This window comes from Helianthus annuus, chromosome 4, assembly GCF_002127325.2.
Source record: "Helianthus annuus cultivar XRQ/B chromosome 4, HanXRQr2.0-SUNRISE, whole genome shotgun sequence".
In the NCBI taxonomy this organism is placed as follows: domain Eukaryota; kingdom Viridiplantae; phylum Streptophyta; class Magnoliopsida; order Asterales; family Asteraceae; genus Helianthus; species Helianthus annuus.
This window is the reverse complement of record NC_035436.2, coordinates 153,130,225-153,151,584: the sequence shown is the minus strand read 5'-3', so window position 1 is coordinate 153,151,584 and position 21,360 is coordinate 153,130,225. Positions and strand designations below refer to the sequence as shown.

Genomic DNA, 21,360 nt, shown 5'->3' with positions numbered 1-21,360 from the left:
GCAATGGTGGCGGCTGAGGCTCGACGAGGAGAGACAAAGAGAGACGGCGGAGGTAGATGGACGACGGCGATCGAGGGGGTTTTCCGGCGACCGCCGGAGAAGATGATGATGGTGAGCGACGGTTAGTTGACAAGAATCAGTAGAGAGAGAGAACAGGAACGAGAGGAATGAGGAGAGAGAGAGACGGTTCGAGAGTAGAGAGAGAAAGGACGGCGGAGGAGGAGCGGCGGAGGAACGAGAGGAATGGCTGGATCCCCTTCTAATCCACTCTCAGTTTCATCCACATCAGGTGTTTTTTTTAATGATGGTTTATAGTTAATACAATCAAACATATAAACATGGGTTTTGATGTATTACTTATTTGGTCTTGATTTATTGTTGATTTTGTAGAAGTGTAATGCATCATTGTATTCAAGATTTCAAGAATTACCTTTTTGCCAGTAAAAATCGTAACTTTTTTGTTGATGAAATACCCATTTTGTAGAAAATTAATGGTTTTTTTTTTTTCATAAGTAGATTAGGAATTAATGACATTGTTTGAGGCACATGTTTTGTGAACTAAAAGGTGTTTATTATGTGTGATATATATATATATATATATATTGATAATTTGTTGATGATTTTGTTTTGTAGAGCTTGAGACTGATGGTGATGATTTGGGTTTCTCCAAATGGTTTGAAAAGTTAAAGCAGAACCCAGGTTTGTTTTATTAATCAGATGTTTATATTGATATATTTAATAATTATCATTACAAAGAAAATGTAATCTAATAATAGGTTTATAATGATAGATTTATCGTGTTTGGATGAAATTTTCAATCTAATAGAATTATATAGGAAGTTAATTCTTGTTGTCCTTACTGGTAGAGAAAGAAGCAGCAGATAAAAGAACACTAGTTAGCAAATGGCACCCGACGACAAAGGGTACACTTCGACGAAACTACAGAGTCCAATCGAAAACCCAGGGGCGTCGACTTCTAAAAGCCCTAGCCTCCTTACTTTCAGACGACGATCACTTCAGAGACGCGAGAGCGCTCATGGAGAAAGCGTATGTTGCAACAACGTGAGAGCATTGTTTGATGAGCTCCCGACACCGCATTTGGTTGTCGAGGTCTCTCCGTTCCCAGCTGGCCCGCTCACGGAAAGTGATTACGCTAGAGCTGAAAAGTTGGAAAGAGTTCTTAGATCGGGTCCTTCTGTTTGATCATCGTGTTGTCTGTAACATAATGTACATATACATTTTCATTTAATCATCAAAACTAGATAAATCATGAATGATGTGATTTCTAGGTTGATTTTGTGTTTTTTCTAGGAGCGGCGCCGCCGCTCACGGTAGCGGCAATGAAGACATGCGACGGTGGTGGTGCTGTTTCGACAAGATCTCCGGTAAGGTCAGACTCCGATGTTGATGGTGACGACGGCAGCCGACCGGCGCCGGAGCTGCACCGGCGACGACTGCAGTAGAGGTGAGTGTGTTTGGTTCAAGTTCGGCTTAGATTTCGTGCGCAGATTCTGATGTGGTTTGAGTTTTGGTTCGGGTTCACTTCAGATTTTGTCAGGTTTTCGGCTCGGTTTCGGGTCTCGGTCAAAGCTGGTCAGCCACGGTTCGGGTGTGGTTCGAAAGGTCAGATTGTGGTTCGTGACAATTTGGGTCAACTAGTCAAACCCGGTCAACTCGGTTCGATGTCCGGTCAACTCAGTCAACGGCAGTCAAAGGCTCAGTCAACGAACGTCAAAGTCAGTCAACTGGTCAAAGCCAGTTAACAAAAGTCAATGGTCAAACTGCCGGTCAACAGCAGTCAACCATGGTCAAAACCAGACCCGGTAACAATTTAAACAATGCGAAAATCTTGTTTATATAGTTATAGATTTTTAGTTATACGCGACCCGAGCTTGAACCGACTGGATTAGAAATTTGTTACGTTTTTACATTTCGACGAAAACTATATATATTGATAATTGTGGTTGGTTTATTGTTGTATTTTAAAAAACTAAATCGACACTTAGTTGTCGGGATTGTCCAAAAATAGAGAAAACTTTACCCGATTTTCGAAAAATCCGTTATACGTAAACTTAAAACGTAAAACCTAAAAATTATAACGTAAAACTATAAATTTTTTACGTAAAACGTAAACTTTTATGTAAATTTTTTTTACGTAAAACGTAAACTTTTATGTAAAAACTTTTTAACGTAAAACGTAAGCTTAAAACGTAAAACGTAAACTTTTTAACGTAAAACATAAGACGTAAAACGTAAACTTTTTAACGTAAAACATAAAACGTAAACTTTTTAACATAAAACGTAAAGCGTAAACTTTTTAACGTAACACGTAAAATGTAAACTTTTTAACGTAAAACGTAAAACGAAAACTTTTATGTAAAAACTTTTTAACGTAAAACGTAAAACGTAAAAAAAATTATGTAACCTGTAGAACGTACAACGTTAAACGTAAAATGTAAACTTATGTGTAAAATGTAAAACTTTTTTATGTCAATTGTAAAACGTAAACTTTTTTATGTAAATTGTAAAACGTAAAACGTAAAACCTTATTATGTAAAACGTAAAACATTGTGTTTTGAAAATTGTAAAACGTACAACGTCAAAAATGTTTTCGTAAAAAAAAATTTAAAACCGTAAAAAAGTTTAAAAACGCATGTGTAAGAAAGGGGGCGAAAAAAACGACGCGTGACAACGGGGCGCAAAAATGGCTCTTAAAAACCGGTTGATAAAACGGCGCGTAAATAAGAGGCGTGAATACGGCATGTAAAAACGGGACGTAAAAAACGGCGCTGTATAAAATGGCGCGTAAAACCGGGCATAAAAACAGCGCGTAAAGACACGAAAGCAAAAACGGAGGGAAAAAACGGGGCGTAAAACGGGTCGTAAAAAAACGCACGTAAAAAACAGGGGCGTAAAAAACGGCATGTAAAATGGGTCGTAAAAACGACGCGTAAAACGAGTCGTAAAAACGGCGCGTAAAAATAACGGCGCGTAAAAACGGTTAAACCGTAAACTTTTTAACGTAAAACGTAAAACGTAAAAAACGTAAAAAGTAAAAAGTTTTACGCAAAACGTAAAACGTAAAAATTTTAACGTAAAACGTAAAAAGTTTTACATAAAACGTAAAACATAAAATTTTTAACGTAAAAAGTAAAAAGTTTAACGTAAAACGTAAATCGTAAAAATTTTAAAAAGTTTAACGTAAAACATAAACCGTAAAAAGTTTAACGTAAAACGTAAACCGTAAAAAGTTTAACGTAAAACGTAAACCGTAAAAAGTTTAACGTAAAAATTTTAAAAAGTTTAAAACGTAAAACGTAAAAAAAGTAAAACGTAAAACGTAAAAAATTGAGCTAAAAAATTTTACCCCGTAAACCGTAAATTTTTTTTTTAAAAAAAAAAACGGGCCGTAAAATACGGAACGTAAAAAATATTCGCTTTGTTAAAAAAAATCTGAATTTAACGTAAAACGTAAAAAAACGGCGCGTTAAAACGTAAAAAATTTAACGTAAAAAAACGGCGATTTTCTGTTGCGTTCGGTTTTGCGTAAAAACGTTTATGTAAAAAAAAATTAAACCGTAAACTTGTTAACGTAAACCGTAAACTTTTTATCGTAAAACGTAAAAACGTGAAGCGTAAAAAGTGTTACGTAAATTTTTTCGTAAGTTTTACGTAAAACGTAAAAAGTTTTTCGTAAGTTTTACGTAAACTTTTTCGTAAGTTTTTCGTAAAACGTAAAAAGTTTTACGTAAAACGTAAAACGTAAAAATTTTAACGTAAAACGTGAAAAGTTTTACGTAAAATGTAAACTTTTTCGTAAGTTTTTCGTAAAACGTAAAAAGTTTTACGTAAAACGTAAAAAGTTTAACGTAAAACGTAAAAACTTTTACGTAAAACGTAAAAAGTTTAAATTTTTAACGCAAAACCTAAAAAGTGTACAAAAAGGGGCGCGTTAAAAAGTGAAAAAAACGGCGCGTTTAAAACGGCGTGTAAAAAAACAACGCATTAAAAAACGTGGAGAAACGGCGCGTTTTAAAAAAACGACGCTTGAAAAAACGGCGCGTAAAAACGCGTAAAAAACGGCGCATTAAAAAACTTCGGTAAAACGGCGCGTTAAAACGGCGTGTAAAAAGCGTGTAAAAAATTTGGCGCGTTAAAAAACGTGGAAAAACGGCGCGTTTAAAAAACGACGCTTGAAAAAAACGGCGCGTTAAAAAACTTCGGAAAAACGGCGCGTAAAAAACGTGTAAAAAACCGTGCGTTAAAAAAACGCTGATTGAGAAAAACGACGACTTAAAAAAACGGCGCGTAAAAACGGCGCGTAAAAACGGCGCGTAAAAAACAGCGTTAAAAAACGGCGCGTTAAAAAAACGCCGATTGAGAAAAACGACACCTTTAGAAAACGGCGCGTGAAAAACGGCGCGTGAAAAACGGCGCGTAAAAAACGGCGCGTTAAAAAATGGCGCCTTAAAAAACGGCGTTAGAAAACGGCGCGTTAAAAAATCGGTGCGTTAAAAACGGCGCGTTAAAAAACGGCGTTAAAAAACGGCGCGTTAAAAACGCCGATTGATAACGGCGCGTTAAAAAACGGCGCGTTAAAAAACGGCGCGTTAGAAACGGCGCGTTAAAAAAACGCCGATTGAGAAAAATGACCCCTTAAAAAAAGGCGCGTAAAAACGGCGCGTGAAAAATGGCGCGTAAAAAATGGCGTGTTAAAAAACGGCGTTAAAAAACAGCGTTAAAACGGCGCGTTACGCTTGAAAAACGGCGCGTAAAAAAACGGCGCGTTAAAAAACGGCGTTAAAAACGGCGCGTCGAAAAAACGTAAAAAGTTTAACGTAAAACTTAAATTGTAAAAAGTATAAAAATCTTTTAAAAAAAATCTGAATTTAAAAATGTTTTTAATAAAGAAATTATGTTTAAAAAATAAAAGTAATAAAATGTAATTAATGAATAGGACAAAAAAGGTAATTTAAAATTAATATATATAAAAAGACAAAATAGAGTTATTTTACTTAAATACCCTTTTGGATTATAATATTAAAGACATAATAAGACAAAAAGTTTTTAATATTAATATTAACTACTTTTAATCACATCCATCCATCTAGTTGATCTAAGGGCCATAAAGTGGTTCTCATGGTTTTTACAACTAGAGGTGGTTTTCATTTTAGCGATCCCCTATATATATATATATATATATATATATATATATATATATATATATAGTACTAGATTTTGGAGAAACAATCAAAAGTGTAAAAACCATGAGAACGATTATCAGCCACAAGATCCTTGTGATATGTGCCTGAGATTGGGGCGGTGACATTTTTGTAAATACTAGGAAGCTACCAGAAGAGATAAAATGAGAAGATCCTAACAATGGTGCATATGCTAATCACATGTCATTTTCCCCATAACATTTAAAGATCCATAACTTTTTTATATGTGACTTTTTTTTTTAAATTATACCATAAAATCCAACGTTTTTTTTAATCTTTCCAACTAGTATACTATTGATATATACTTTTTGAGAAAAAAATGAATTGGGTTTTTACGTCGTTTTCAAATGGGTGTTTTGGTGTTTTTCTGAACTTAGTGTTTTATGGTGTTTTCAACTGTGTTTTTCATGGTCTTATTTATGAACTGGGTGTTTTATGACGTTTTCGACTAGGTAATTCATGACGTTTTTTTAAACCAGGTGTTTTTATGGCGTCTCTCGAAAACTCCATAATAACACTCACTTTCACGAACACCCACTCCATGTCATTTTTTATTTCAAAAGTATAGCAATATTATATTCGTTGGAAAGATAATAAAACACTCAATTTTATGGTGTCTTCTTTTAAAAGATAATCAAAAATAAAAAAATTACGGGGTTTAAAAAAGATGGTGAAATATGCATGTGACTTGCATGTGCATTAGTTTTTTGACAATATTACCCTTAGTGTAAATTAGTACTAATGAGTAATGACACATGTAAACACCAAAATGGTTCTCTCTATTTTTACACTTTTATATGTTTTCTCCAAATATGTGCTATATATATTTATACAAATCCTTGATAGTTGAGCCCGAGCTTAATTTCTCTATGTTTAAGTTTTGTTTGTTTATTATTAATTATTATTTATTATTTATTTAATTGTTTTATTCTTATACATACATAACTATTTCTTAACTATATAATTATAACTTGAATATATATAACACTAACATATTATTTAGATTATTTTATCTATACTATATATTATAATAATGATAAGAATATAATTTACATAATTTTAAAACTTTAAGTAATTATACATTAAAACATATCGTATGATCATTTATAACATATTGTTGTCTTTTAAACTAATTATCTTCCGTAATTTTTACAACAATACTTTTTCCATATATTGATACTTTCTTTCTTAAATTTACATTATAAAACGAGCATTTTTTCATTTAAGTATGGTATTGCTATTTTTTAATATGTTACGTAATTACTAGTGTCTGTATTTCCTGTCATATCATGCGGACACCCCTCTAGTATAAATATATACATAATAATATTTATTGTGTAAAATATATCTATCATACTAAATACACACCATAAAATTTGTATAAATATTATGTTCCTTTACTAAATAAACTTTAGCATAGTCTCAAGCTCATTTAAACTTGACTCGATTCAAGCTCTTAGCCAGCTGATGTAGCAGTCATAGATGATTCGACTATTCGTAGATAAAGTTAAAACAATCATTTAGTAAGTGTCAAATAAGTTTAAGTGTCAAAAACACTTATGGTATTGATATATGATATTAGATGATTAGTGTAATCCAATAATTAAAGAGTAGAACAAAAGTTTTAATAAATAGGTTTAGAAATTATTTTTGCTATACACATAAATCTAGTAAAAGAAATATCTATTTTGAGAACAATTTATTACTGTAGGTGGGTGATATTCGGAAATTACTATATATAAAGGTGGTCATGAACACAGTCACATAATTCGTTCATGTGAATTTTCTTTTGGTACGTTTTGTACCATACGGAATTCGTATACGTATAATACGGTGCCAATTCGTGTATCTTGTTCTTCAATTCAGCGCATCATGTTCATCAATTCAGCGAATTTCCTTTATCACTTCAGCGAATTTCCTTCATCAATTCAGCGAAGTTCTTTTATGTACAAAGACATGAAGTTAAAGTTTTATGCTCAAGAATGGTGATGACGATGAAAAAAATTAAACCTTACGTGTGATGATGATAAACCCTAGTGAAAATGGAGGAGATGATAGATAGGGGTGTTCAAAAAACTCGTGACTCGCAGCTCGCTCGAAACTCGCTCGAAAAAAGCTCGAAGAAAGCTCGGCTCGAAATTGACTCGGTTGTAAACGAGCCAGCTCGGCTCGGCTCGATTTGTAAACGAGCCGAGCTCGAGCTTGGCCTGGCTCGGCTCGTGAGCTCGTGAGCTGGCTCGATAAGGTTTACATCTTTCACTTTTTGTCCCACATCGTTTAGAAAACAAAAAGCAAGGGAGTATCTCCCCTATAAAAGTAGTTAAAGACAATGGAGAAAGTGAATTAACTATTTATAATTGCGTATTTAGCCATATGGTTAAATTAAATGGCAATTATGGTCCTTAGGCTATGAATAAATTCATTTTTAAGGGCTTTTTAAGTAATAAATTTTGCGGTTCTTTGTTAGTTCGAGCTAGATCGAGCCAAGCCGAGCTAACTCGAATTCTAATCGAGCCGAGCTCGAGCCTCAAATCTCAGCTCGATTTTAAATTCGAGCTCGAGCCGAGCCAGCTCGAATCGAGTTCGAGCCGAGCTCGAGCTGGGTCTAGCTCGGCTCGACTCGGCTCGTTTACAGCCCTAATGATAGAGATAGAGGTTGTACATAATATGACGGTTGCGTTTCATTCTATCTGTTTTAACCTAAACCTCTTTTATTTACATATGACATCCTTTATGTTTGTGTTATCATAAATTTTAACCTAAAGCTTTTTTTTAAGTTACATATTTTTTCTTCAGACCTCAATAATTTTAGTTTTTTCAACTTTAACCTAAAACATTTTTTAATTTTTTACTTTTTTTTCTTATTTAATTAAGAAATGTGTATACCGAACCGGACGGAATGGTACACCGAACCGAATCGTACCGAAATGAACCTACCCCTCCGAACCGAATTCGTCCCAATTAACTAACGAACCGCGTACTCGAACTGGAGCGAATGGCCAATTAGGCGACTATGGTCATGAATGAGGTTGCTACGCAAGAGTGAGTTTGCATGCAGCGATTTCAACGAGATTAATCCATTTCTCTCCAGAATTCAAGCTCCACAGGTATACATGATCTTGATTCGATTTTGTTTTTACATATATAATGTTGATTTATGATATTCATGTGCATCGATAAACATTGAACCTAAACTTAATGTTATTAAATCAGTTCGCTTAGTTAGTTTTGATGTTCTTGTAGCAAAGTAATTAGGGTTTACTCAAATTTCATTTTCAAACAACGAGGAGATTGTGCATTACAAACGATAATTTGATCAATCGGCTTTGTATACCAAGTGTTCGAGGAAAAATGTTCACGTTACATTTTTACGCCGAAAAAGTAAATCTAAATGTAGATTGATTTTAACGGATGGAGTGCTTCAAGTTCTTGATCATGAAGTACACCCAATCTATAAGAATCGATAAGTGGGGCGAGCTATCGTGCTAGGCATGTTATCCTATGATTCCTATCCCTATCAATCTATCATCAAAAGCTTGTGACATTATTTTAGGGATGTATACTGGCATCAACAATTTAAGGATCGGATCGCTGAACGATTAAAGTTGGGACATTCCTAATTTGTTTTGTGGTGAAAATAGGCTCACATTAAGAGTGTACTTCACATGCACCACCATCACTTTCAGCTTTCCAGTGTTTGCCTTTATAAAGTAAGGTCCAGTTATTGATTGCTAAATTAGATGACCCCTTTTTTTTGATATTTTGGATCTTGAAAACAAACCTTCACAACCACCTAATTGACAGTGCATTTCTTGGCCTTTAAAATTGTTAGTATGCTGAAATGAGTCTGTTTGGATAATTATTACTATGGACGGTATGTTATGTTCTACTTTTGTTTACCTGTAAATTGTATGATTCAGGTGACACTAACAAGCCTTTAATCCTGAAATAATTGGGTTATCCTAGCACTGATCATTGGATCAGAACATTTTTTAAATTTGTTGTATCGATCACTTTGAGGTTGGAATGGTTATTTTACTATCGACGTATTATGTCCGTTACCTTTTCGTTTGTCTTCTGTCATCCAGCTTGATATCTTCTCCAAATGCGTATATTAAAGTGGCTGATTGAGAAGTTCTTTAATTGAAACCATATTTTATTAGATGGTGTCCTTCAACTTTTATTATAAAGTCATACCAGTATACTTTCTAAACAGAATTGCCTAATCCTCTTGGTGTCACCACTCACCAACCTTGAATTTTCTATAATACTTTGCTATTATTAGTTGGTTACCATTACTCTAATGTATTATAGAGTTATGATGACAGTGTATAAGCTTGAAATTCATATTAAAGTATTGATATGTATACATCTTAGGGGCTAAGTTACCAAATCATCAAGATATTGAGCATACTTACCCAAGGACCCATTTAAAATCGTGTCGGTTTTTTGTTGACTTATTGCAGGTTTGGAACAAATAATGAAGAACTTGTATTTCTGTTTCTTGATTGTGTAGTAATTTGTATTATTGTTGTCCTTTTCGTTTAAAAAACGTGGGTCCTCATAGTTTTATAATTAATATTATTTTCTGTCTCATTATATCACATTTTCTCAGTGAAAAGAACACATATCTATACCATTTTCTTCAAGATTGGTCTTTAATAAATAAATATACTCACTGACTGCAATGTTATCATCTTCTTAGTGGTGTTTAGAATATTACAAGTTGTGGCATCAGTGCTTATCTTAGAAGTAACCACATGGGTCCAACCACTTGATTACAAATTCTTAATTTAGGATTTTAGCACCCAACCAGGAAGTTATCTATCTGTCTAGCAAAGGTGAAAAATAGCTTGTTAACTCTTTTTTTTATTTATTTATGCAGGTGGGAGTTTGAGTGTGCCAAGTTGTACATTTAAATAACAGTCTTAGATCTGCACTAATTCTTAAATATGTGAAAACGAGTTTTTGAATTTGTTACCTAGGGACAAGGGAAATCCTCTAGTCAGCATATTAGAACATACATAGGTACACGTATATCATACGTATACAAATACAAATACATATACATATACATATACTTACACGTTTCTCTCTCTCTCTCTCTCTCTGTGCATATATGTTTGTGTTGGTAACACTTGTGTGATCATATTATTTTTCACTTTTGACTCAGGGAAAGATGAAGGAAGATAAAGATGCTAGGTGGTTCGAGCTCGAATGTGTACCTAAGGAATACATATTCCCAATGGAATATAGACCCCAAAATCTTGATAGTCCTGTTTGTGATTCGATTCCTGTTATAGATCTTGCAAAATCAAAGGCTGCAAATGGACATAATAGCCAACCAGTTGAAGAAATCTTGAAGGCTTCTCAAGAATTTGGTTTCTTTCAGGTATCTATAAGGTTAACCTCTAGCTAATAAAAGCTTTTGTTATTTTTGATATGTGTTTCAAAGGTTAACTTCTAATAAAACTTTAAATCTTGAAACAGGTGATAAATCATGGAATGGCAGAAAAGACGGTGACGGATGCAATTAATGTTCTTAAGGAATTCTTTGACATGCAAGCCAAAAATACAACTGGCACTGTCCCACATACAAAAGGTTATATTTACACAAACAGCACCGATTTCGCGAAAGATGGTGTGCATTTATGGAGGGAAAATCTTAAGCATGCTTGTCATCCATTGGAGGAATGCGTTCGTCTATGGCCAGATACACCAACCCGATATCAGTAAGTTTTATCATTTCATTTTCATCTTACAAGAATCGAGCCGGGGGGTCTCACTGGAAGCAGCCTCTCTATTCCTATGGGGTAGAGGTAAGGTTGTCTACATCTTACCCTCCTTAGACCCTACCTTAGATTTGCTATTGGTGGGATTTACTAAGTATGATGATGATTTTCATCTTACAAGTATGACTTTAACAGTTTAACTGTATTATTATAAAAAATTGCATTCAGGGAAGTAATTGCAGCGTATATAATAGAAATACAAAAATTGAGTTCAAGGATTCTAGAGATGATTTGTGAAGGATTAGGACTTAAACAAGGCTACTTCAAAGATACAAGCGAAGTTCAGTTATTGTCATCTAATTTATACCCACCCTGCCCGGACCCGAGTCTTACTTTGGGCATATTAGCACACTATGATCCTAGTCTTCTAACCATTCTTTATCAAGGGGGTTCAACTGGTCTTCAGGTTATGAAAGATGGTCAATGGGTCAATGTTGGAGCCAATCCTAATGCTTTTGTTGTTAACATAGGTAACCAACTGGAGGTATGTTTAATCTTCCATATAAATTTGTTAGTACAAAAAGGTTTTAAATGTCTATTCAACTTAAATGATGTATCTGAAAACTCATAAGTTGACTAGTTTGCCCCTGAAGAAATCTGTTGTGGTGGTTACCTGCTCCATAAATTGACCAGGTTGTCAAAATTTGAATATGTTTTAAAAGGTTTGAATAGTTGTTAACTGTTAATATTTTTAATTTGTATTTATTTTTTAACAGTTGAACCAACTAATAATTAAACAATAATATATTGATGTAAAATATATTTTATCAATGGGACCTTATACATTGCACCTTACATAAAAAAAATATATATATTTTATTATTCTGGTTCAGGAGCAAAATAGTCAATATATTGGTACGTAGGCAACTTCAACCAATTTTGTTGTAATTACAGTATGTCCATTTTAGACAAAGCTATCATTATTCATAGATATGTTACATATTTTGTTTTATATTTGATTCATTTTATTGATATTTTTTGATGAAGTTTTACGTTAATTAAACCTGATTAACCCGTTTCGACCTATACTAAAAAAAGTTACCTATTTTGATTGGTTAGCCAACCGACTTGACCCCCTGTTAGCCCATATTGACTTGAATTTAAGGTTGAATGGCCTATTTAAGACATATTTATTTTAGTATGGGCGTTGTTCCTAAAGTTCGCTAGGCATTTTAGCAATAACGCTTGACAATTCGAGTTCATTTTTATGGATACAGATAATTAGCAACAGGAAGTTGAAAAGTGTTAAACATCGGGTGGTGAACAATACACATGAGACAAGACGAAGCATTGCAACGTTTGTGAACCCGTCTCCCGATTGCATCATTGAACCGGCAAAACACTTGGTGAACGAACTGGAACCATCGCTTTACCCAGCTAGTCAATATAAAGATTATGTTCTCCGCAACAAAGCATTTGGTGACTACACCGCTGCCATCCAGAATGCTCTGCGTTAAAAAAGTTGAACAACAGTTGTTTACAGTTAATGCTTAATAGTATAAGTAATATTGTGGTCCTTTTATATAACTTGATAATATGTTGATGATAATACATATCATAAAGTTTGGTTAATTTTGTTATACTTTTTGCCGTTTAAGCTGTAACTTTTGTGTAGTGTTCAATAATCAATTATACCATAACTTTCAACTCAAGTACTAGACTAGAGTACTACCCAAGTAGTTGAATTCGGGATTTCCAGGAAAAAAAAAAAAAAAAAAAAAAAAAAACATATATTCGAATAATTATTTGACTATTTTATAGTCACTTTTTCAATAAGTGTATTTTAAAACAAGTTTATCTTTTTTCAGTGTTTTAAAAACTGTGCTTGCTAATATTGGATTCACTAAATATAAACCTTTGATTCGAGACCCCGTAAAGCATATCCACTTGCATCTATGGAAATTTATCGAGTAACAACATTTTTTACAACCCGGGAATCCCCGGTCTTAAACCCCTGACGAATTTTGTATATCATGATGATACATGACAAACCAGACAATGACACACGTCACAAGTTTTTTTTTTTTTTTTTTGGGAACAATTACTAAATTTTCTATGATAAATACACTTTAACTTACATTCTGCTGAAATTGAACCCACAACCTTTTGGTTGTGAGATACACGCCTAGGATAAATACACTACAACGCATCACAAGTATTAATTTGGGGTCTTAAATCATAGGTTTGCAACTTCAAGAAATAGGGAACCCAGTTTAGCAACCCAAATTACTATACTTTTAGTATAACAAAAATAAATACCTTAGTTTAACGACCACTTTTCAAACACGTTAGTCTATAAAAAACTTCTTTATTTGGTATTGTGTTATATAAAACTCATATAATTCAAAATTGTTTTTAACTTATTATATTTATAAGACATGTATAAACAAAGACATACAAAATCATAAAAAATTCTTAAAAGAGTCTCCTTCTAGAGACACAAGCTAACTTTAAATGAATTACGAATCAAGTTGTCAACTCGAATGAATATTACAAGTCGAGACATTGTTGTTGACTCGGGTCCGAATCAATATTTGCTTAGCTTGAAATCTCATGTTGATGTCACATCGACTTAAATGACTCCATCGCTTTCTTTTAAGAAACAATGAATCTAGTTTGTGGAGAAATAAAGGCAAATGATGATACAAGACGATTTAATCATCGCTTTCATCAATATATCATCTTGATACCCCTTTTCGAAGGCACATCGAAAATTTAATATAATTTTAAATATTTTATATCAAGACAAAATAAGGAAGATTATGTATACATAGCATATCTAAGTATTTAATATTGTCCATTAAGGTTGTCCAAAACGAAAAAGAGGAAAAAGAAGTTGCGGTTCAAAAAAAATATGTAATAGATGTAGAGTTAAAACTACATACTTTATGATAGTCATTGATGTTAAAAGAAGAGTTCCACAATGCCATTAGCTTGCATCTAGAAATTGAAAATTACAATTTATAAACACCATTAATTGTCAATAACCTCTAGCTCAAATGGTATAAGAATTTGAGTTCTTCTTTGAAGACTTAAGTTCAATTCTCATTTGGTGTAAAAAAGGAGTGAAGCACTGGTGGGCAGTGATAGGAGACCTAGAGAAACCTGGATTCGATCCTTAAGCCAAATGGGTTTTACCGGTAATTTTACCGTCGTGCCTACCGGCGGGTAGGTTACCGGGTTTTCCCCGAAATTGGTTGTGGATGACTCGGATTACTCTCGGAGTACTCCGTTTGTCCAGTGGATACCCAAGAATGCTCAGGATTGATTTGTTAGCCGTTAAAAAAATAAACACCATTAATTATTCTCAAAGAAACCATATGCTTTACCAAATCCCACCATGTTGTTTCACATGAACATTTAACACAACTAGTTTTGACCCTGCGCGCGTTGCGGCGCACTAAACCAAATCGTTATCAGTTTGAAATTTTCCTTGCACTAATAAAGTTGATACAAAAGGATGTTGATATGTTTTACAATTAAGAGAAGCACATAGGTTTTCATATAGTATTTCGCTTATACATAGATCGCAAAAGTTGTTTTCTTCATTTCCATTTCTTGCATCCGGATACCTAGTCTTTTTCGTATTGCTGTTGCCTTCACATGTATACCTTCCATCGCCTACCTACATCGACATTTCGAGTCAATCATCTACAAATGTTTGCTATAAAGATTTATGATAGATAAAACATAAATGACTTGAAACCTTTTTTCTGGCCCCCCTTAGGTTCATTTATAAGCCTGCTAAAACCTCCTTGTTTCATCACGTATAACACACTTATAACTCTCAAGAATGAATAAAAACGTTGGTGGGTTGAGCCGACACATTTTTATCAAAACCCATTACGACCCGCTACCTAAGTCACCCACCCTTCATACTGATTTTCCACCTTAATACCAAACAATTGAAGAGGTTAATTTAGAAATAGCATAAGAATTTCTAACCTTATTCCGACACCCTCCACCGATAATACTATATGATATTAGCATCAAGAATCCTAGAAGGAAGCAAGTATAAGTATTGGCTTTTTGTAATTCCTAATTTTGCATTATAAAAGGCCTGAATTGTACCAATATCTTCCTAGTATCCACCATAAAGATAAGCTTGTACCTACAAAAACGAAAACAGTAATCATCACTGGGCTCATGTGATCTAAATGTAATTGTCACTGACCTGGCCTTTTAGCAAAGAATGATGCTACTTCAGAAAGCAGCTTCAAGACCCACTTGAGCAAACAATGTTGCATATATAAAATATATAAAACAATATTTTCATATCAAATAATATGACCTTTTACATATGATACAAGAAAAGAATATCTGATAGTACCTGTTTCAAGTATACTTAGATCTCTCAAAGTTGGCATTTAATAAAAAAAAGAGATATAAGGCTGTGTATGTAACGAAAAACGCTACAGTCCACAAATAAAGCACTCGAACCCATTTTTACCAACAATCCACATTTGGCTTCTTAATCAAACACCTTTTTTGGAACCTCGTATATAAATTTTGATATTACTAAATTTTATATAATTATATTTACTTGTAAATTATAATAATAAATATGGTTTTTTAATACTTTTTATCTTCTTTAAAGTGTTTTAAACATTATAATCAATTTCAGACGAGTCATTTTGGTACAGGTCAAAACGTCAAAGGCAGGCTTACCTGAACTTCGTCGGAGGGTTGGTCGACGCCTAAACTGGCACTGTTGTCTCCGTTCTAACAAAATGGTCGTCGGAACCCTAAACTCCGTTGTCGTCGATGCCATGTTGAACCAAAACCCCTCTGCGAAACACCTTCGCCTCCTCTGGACATCCCGGTAACCCTAGTCGTCGTCGTTCAGAGGCGCTGTTAGTCGTTGCTGTAAAACAGTCGGTCGGATTCTCTCTCTTAAGTTTATATTTTTTGTTCTCTCACTTTCTCTTCTTTCTCTTGTGTTTATATGAATAACCCAACACCTGACATACATCCATGAGGCCACATGGTGCTGTTAAAAACCTGCCACGCGTCCAGTAAACAAAAAAGTACAAACCATCCTTGGGCGAACATACCTAGGAGCTGGCCTGACCGCTGGAATTCATATTGAGAAAATCGATTTTGACGCATAGAGGAAGCATATCATGACGAGACCGATGTGCAGATATATTAACATGAAGGTTCACTGGCCGGATACCATGGTTGCAATGATGGTAACAAAGCACACGCTTCTCATTAAAAAAAAAAACTCACAAATAACACTATGTTTACAAAGAAATGGTACCTCATGCTCTCAACATCAATCTTTTGTAACCCTAAGCCGGCATCTTGAGCTCCTTCAACATACATTTCTCATATATTCAAATACTTGGAAGATTGTCCGGTCACCTGATGCATGTACCAATTACCATTAGAAAGGTATTATAATCAAAAAAATTACAAGATTATTCATCAACATAAAATCCAAAAAAAAACCTGATGGCTGTATGCTATTAATCTTTTTCATCAACATTACATTTAAATATGTTTCACAATTGAGAATTTTATCATAATTCGTTGCATCTTTCACGATACTCAACACAAAACATAAGTACATATTTACCCAGAGACATTAAACACGGAACTGTAATAGGTTTTAGTTTGTAGATCCAATTTCAAGAACCTAATTTCACAAAAACAACACCAACTCTTATATACATAATGTATAACTAATTTAAAATAACATGGTTTAGAAACTGATGAAAGACAAAACTGGCTATACCTTAACCTATCTTCCGCTAATCCAAATCCGAATGGAAAGAGAAATAGTCTTTTCATCTACAATCCTTAAATACCAAGTTTACGAACAAAACAAATCAGCATATATGTCACACCCCGATTTCCACGTATGGATCACCGGTGGGCCCGGTGGGGGATTATCGTGATGTAGTTGGCAACAATATAGTCAAACCACACAATATATGAATGCACAGCGGAAGCATAAAGATAAATATATTTCAACTTTAACTGTAATATCAAAGTATCACCATTGTTGAAATAAAATCCACAGGGGATCAATAATAATAACAAAAGTATTGTTCAACAGACGAAGGCATCCTTAAGCTTGCGAGACTCTTTTAAGATACTAAGGAGATATAGCCAGCCCATTACGTTTAGTACCTGCATTTAATCTTTTTGGGAAAATACGTCAGTTTACACTGGTAAATACATTCAACCGACACCTTGTTAAAATGTTTAATAAAATTGATTTGAATGCACAAGGCACAAACTCTTTATAACTTGGGATAATTTATAATTAAATCTTGTAAAGAATTACATGTTTACTATGCGTTCGGTCGCCCGGGTCATGCCGGGTTAAAGTTTAATAGACACACCACATAGTATAAAACCGTGGTGGGAAAACCAATAGCTATACCTTTATAGTCATGGACATAATGCCGGGTGTACGCCTACACCCGGATGTCAGGATCGTGGCCATTTCGTAAAATGCTGCCAAGGATATCCGGGACATGGTCATTAAGCCCCCAAAGGCGTAAAGCCAACAAAACAAATTTTTAAACGGGTCACATTGATAATACCCAACTACTAATGAGTTGGGGTCAATTGCCCGACCAAGCGGTATTTTAAATACCGTAACCCAAGCCCGTATAACGGAAAATAAGTTAAAAGTATTTACCTTTGCAAGTATAAATCCTTAATCGAAATAAATTGCAGATAGCTTTTACTGGTCTCCTATTCTGGCACGAAAGTTTTAAAATAACCTATTAGAATCCTAACGGGTCTTTAATCTAGCCGTAGCTTAGACCGGTCAGTTTCGAAGGATAGATACGGTTTAATCGCGTGAAAGGCGAAAACCGGGAATGGAATGTGATTTTGTCCCAACAAGTTTGAAGACTTGTTTTATAGGGGTATAATAATCCCACTCTGAATTTTGGGGTCAAAACAGTATGGTTTGACCCGTTTCGGCTAGTTTATGTAAACTAGTTACATAAGCCGAACCGTGCGTGCAAAAGGCGTAACGGGTAACCGTAAGAGTCCTACACTGGTTTCCTAAGTCAACATGCTTTAAAGAGGTTATGGTATCAGTAGGATACCTTCCATAATGCTCGTAACGAGTTTAAATCCATTTTATGCCCCGTAGGGGTATTTTGGTCCTTTTTGAAGATTATAAAAAAGGTTTCTGAGTTCTACAGGAAATCTGAGTTTCTCGAATAGTTTACAAAGTCTAAAATACTTTATTTGTTATTTAAAATCAGTAGCAACTAGAATCGGGTCAAAAGACCTTGTAGAACTCAAGTTATGGCCGAAAAGGGTATATTCGGTATTTACCGAACCGTTGCCATAACCGCAGGTTACGAGCAGGTCAAAAATAATTAAAAATCTTTAAAAATCCCAAAATTTTATTTTACATCAGTGTGTAAAAGGTTTGGTGTCGAAATCTGGGTTTAGATAGGCGTTATGCTAATTGCGCTACTAAATTACTAAAGTTTCCGTAATTTCCGCTATTTAACATAACTCCCATTCTGGACCTCGGATTGACGTGAAATTTTAGGGACATGCTTAGAAATCAGTAACTAAGGTTATGATCCTTTCATATGTCCGAAATTCTCGTTTTAATTTTAAAAAGGGCGTTACGGTCAACTTTTAAGCATTTAACGGAATTGTGTAAAAGACTCGGACAAACAACGAACCGGTCACAGAGGTTTATACCATCATGTAACCTGGTCCTAAGAGAGTCCTAAGGCGTATCTAAATCATACTTTAACGGGTCAGAACTGAAGTCAATGCAAAAGTCAAAGCTTTGCGACTTTCGGCTCCGAACCGGATCAAACAGTAAATAGTCGGATCAAACAAGCTTAGACTAGTTAATATACTTATTATCATGTTTTATGATTGTTTAAACAGGTTACATATCATCTACATTATAGATTATGCATGAAATCGCAAAAATGGCATTTCTGTTGACTTTTTCTAAGCACGTTTGACTCGACATTCGGACCAGTTAGAGTGGGAATCAGAGGGTGCCCTTTTAGGGGTTTAATGCCCACATGATTACCATCATATAACTATCCTTGATTCGACAAACCACTGGACCATTTGTGATTTATCGCAAAGTCAATCGTTAATTATGACGGATTGACTTTTAAGCTAAACTATGCATAAACTAAGCCACAAAAGGGTAGGCACACTTACAGAAGCTTGGTGCACGACTAGAGATGTTAGAGGAATGCTTGAGAGCTCCAGAAATGATCAGAAGGCAGGTTTAAGGTGTGTTTCACAATGGTACACTACCATGCCTTTTATAGTGAAAAACTTGGCTCAAGATCATTACAACTCACCCTACAATGGATCATGGATGTTCAGCAGGTGGCCCTGGGTGCTAGGGTTCATGTAGAGGGCGCCCATGCTTCAATTAATGCTCACAGGATCGTTCACAAGCTTAATCATTGAATATGTCCAAAGTTTCTGCATCTGGGACTCGTACGCGGCCCGCATTAGGATTCAGGCCACTTGGACGCGGGCCGCATGAATCCTAATGTCAGTAAGCGTATCTTCACCTGGCGCGCAGCCCGCATTAGCTCGACCATTTCCCTAACGCGGCCCGCCTGAGGGTTAATTTCAAAGATTTTCAAATCTTTTGTAATCTTTAACCTGACCTTTCGGTTTCGAAGGGGTAACTTTGCGATTTGGCCCTCGATTATTTACAACTAAGGGCCTCGTGACTTTTACCCGCATTGTTAAGTCCTCGGTTAGTTTAATTACTATCGAAAAGCCTTAACTTTCATTGTTGACGCTTTTAACCCCTCGCATACGAATTTGATCATAACTTTCTCGTTTTAAAACGGAACTTCGCGAAATTTATATAGTATATTCTAGTGAGCGTATTTTACTGTTACAAAGCCTCGGGTTCGTCAAAGGGTCACTCAGAGGTATAAATTAAACATGTTGATACAAATAAATCCCTGTAGCTTGTAATCTCTCACTTTCTCCCGCGTTTCGCTCCGTACGATCCATGATTTATTCGTTTGAAGGTACGAGCATCATTTAGGGTTACTATACAGTATATTTACCCCTCGTTGACATTTATAACCCTCGAATTTACATACTTTCAAGGTTTGTCAACTTTAGTCCTTTATTTAGTATTTAATAACACGTGTAAACTCATGACACGTGTCAACACATTATTGGACACAAAATTTCGAGGTGTTACATCCTCACCCCCTTAAAATAAATCTCGACCCGAGATTTACTGAAATAAATAAGGGTATTTTTCTTTCATTGTGGCTTCAACCTCCCACGTGAATTCGGGACCTCTACGGGCATCCCATTTGACCTTAACAATAGGTACATGCTTCCTTCCAAGCTTCTTTACCTGTCGATCTTCAATCGACAAGGGTTTTTCCACAAATTTCAAGCTCTCATCTATATGCACATCTGTATGTGGTATTACCAGTGATTCATCAGCGAAGCACTTCTTTAGATTGCAGATGTGGAACACATTGTGAATTCCATTGAGCTCCTCCGGTAAGTTTAACTTATAGGCAACGGACCCGACATGTTCGATAATCTCGAAAGGTCCTATGTATCTCGGGCTTAGTTTGCCTTTCTTACCGAAACGCATCACCCCCTTCCAGGGTGATACTTTAAGTAACACTTTTTCACCTACTTCGAAGTGAAAATCTTTACGCTTTGGATCTGCGTAACTCTTCTGCCTATCTCGGACAGCTTTGAGACGGTCTCGAATCTGGACAATCTTGTCCGTCGTCTCGAAGACTATCTCTGGTCCTGATAATTGGACATCTCCAACTTCCGCCCAACAAACAGGCGTTCTACACTTTCTACCGTATAATGCCTCGAAGGGCGTAGCCTTAATGCTGGTATGCTAGCTATTGTTGTAGGAGAATTCGATTAATGGTAGGTTCTTATCCCAACTACCACCCAAATCGATAGCACATGCACGTAGCATGTCTTCCAACGTTTGAATAGTACGCTCACTCTGACCGTCTGTCTGAGGATGGTAAGCCGTACTAAAATTCAAACGTGTGGCCAAAGATTGCTGGAAGCGTTTCCAGAAATGAGACGTGTATCTAGTATCTCTGTCTGAGATAATAGACACAGGTATGCCATGTAAGGCTACAATCTTATCAACGTATAACTGGGCCAACATGTCGGAGCTATAAGTCTCCTTGATGGGTAAGAAATGTGCTGACTTAGTCAGTCGTTCAACTATAACCCAAATTGTATCATTTCCTTTCCTCGTTTTGGGTAACTTGGTAATAAAATCCATAGTTACACATTCCCACTTCCATTCGGGAAGTTCAGTCTGTTGTAGCAAGCCAGACGGCTTTTGATGCTCAGCTTTGACT

General features: G+C 35.2%; 1 protein-coding gene, 1 long non-coding RNA gene and 1 pseudogene across 5 annotated transcripts; 2 read left to right on the top strand and 1 right to left on the bottom strand.

The window, feature by feature from the left end:
• Positions 1–241: 241 nt before the first annotated feature.
• Positions 242–1,257, top strand: LOC110934928 (annotated as a pseudogene).
• Positions 1,258–9,017: 7,760 nt separating this feature from the next.
• Positions 9,018–12,654, top strand: LOC110936950 (hyoscyamine 6-dioxygenase). 3 transcript variants are annotated; one of them, XM_022179358.2, is made up of 5 exons: positions 9,018–9,096; positions 10,396–10,614; positions 10,713–10,954; positions 11,183–11,498; positions 12,232–12,654. In XM_022179358.2, the coding sequence occupies exons 2-5, from the start codon at positions 10,402–10,404 to the stop codon at positions 12,469–12,471; spliced, it is 1,011 nt and encodes a 336-aa protein (XP_022035050.1). In that variant the 5' UTR covers positions 9,018–9,096; positions 10,396–10,401; the 3' UTR covers positions 12,472–12,654. The 3 variants fall into 3 exon arrangements, with proteins under 3 accessions (XP_022035050.1, XP_022035049.1, XP_022035048.1); XM_022179357.2 differs by lacking the exon at positions 9,018–9,096 and adding an exon at positions 9,911–10,063; XM_022179356.2 differs by lacking the exon at positions 9,018–9,096 and adding an exon at positions 10,097–10,250.
• Positions 12,655–14,430: 1,776 nt separating this feature from the next.
• On the bottom strand, positions 14,431–16,815 carry LOC110936952. 2 transcript variants are annotated; one of them, XR_004891375.1, is made up of 5 exons: positions 16,755–16,815; positions 15,683–16,381; positions 15,086–15,125; positions 14,960–15,012; positions 14,431–14,639 (listed from the first exon to the last, which is right to left on the bottom strand). It is a non-coding gene; the product is annotated as an uncharacterized LOC110936952 (long non-coding RNA). The 2 variants fall into 2 exon arrangements; XR_004891374.1 differs by having other exon boundaries at positions 15,086–16,381.
• Positions 16,816–21,360: the final 4,545 nt, after the last annotated feature.

Coding starts and splice junctions, on each gene's coding strand:
- LOC110936950 (XM_022179358.2), top strand. CDS start 10,402: ATGAAGGAAGATAAAGATGCTAGGTGGTTCGAGCTCGAATGTGTACCT. Junction 10,615..10,712: donor AAGAATTTGGTTTCTTTCAG/GTATCTATAAGG, acceptor ATCTTGAAACAG/GTGATAAATCATGGAATGGC. Junction 11,499..12,231: donor ACATAGGTAACCAACTGGAG/GTATGTTTAATC, acceptor TTATGGATACAG/ATAATTAGCAACAGGAAGTT.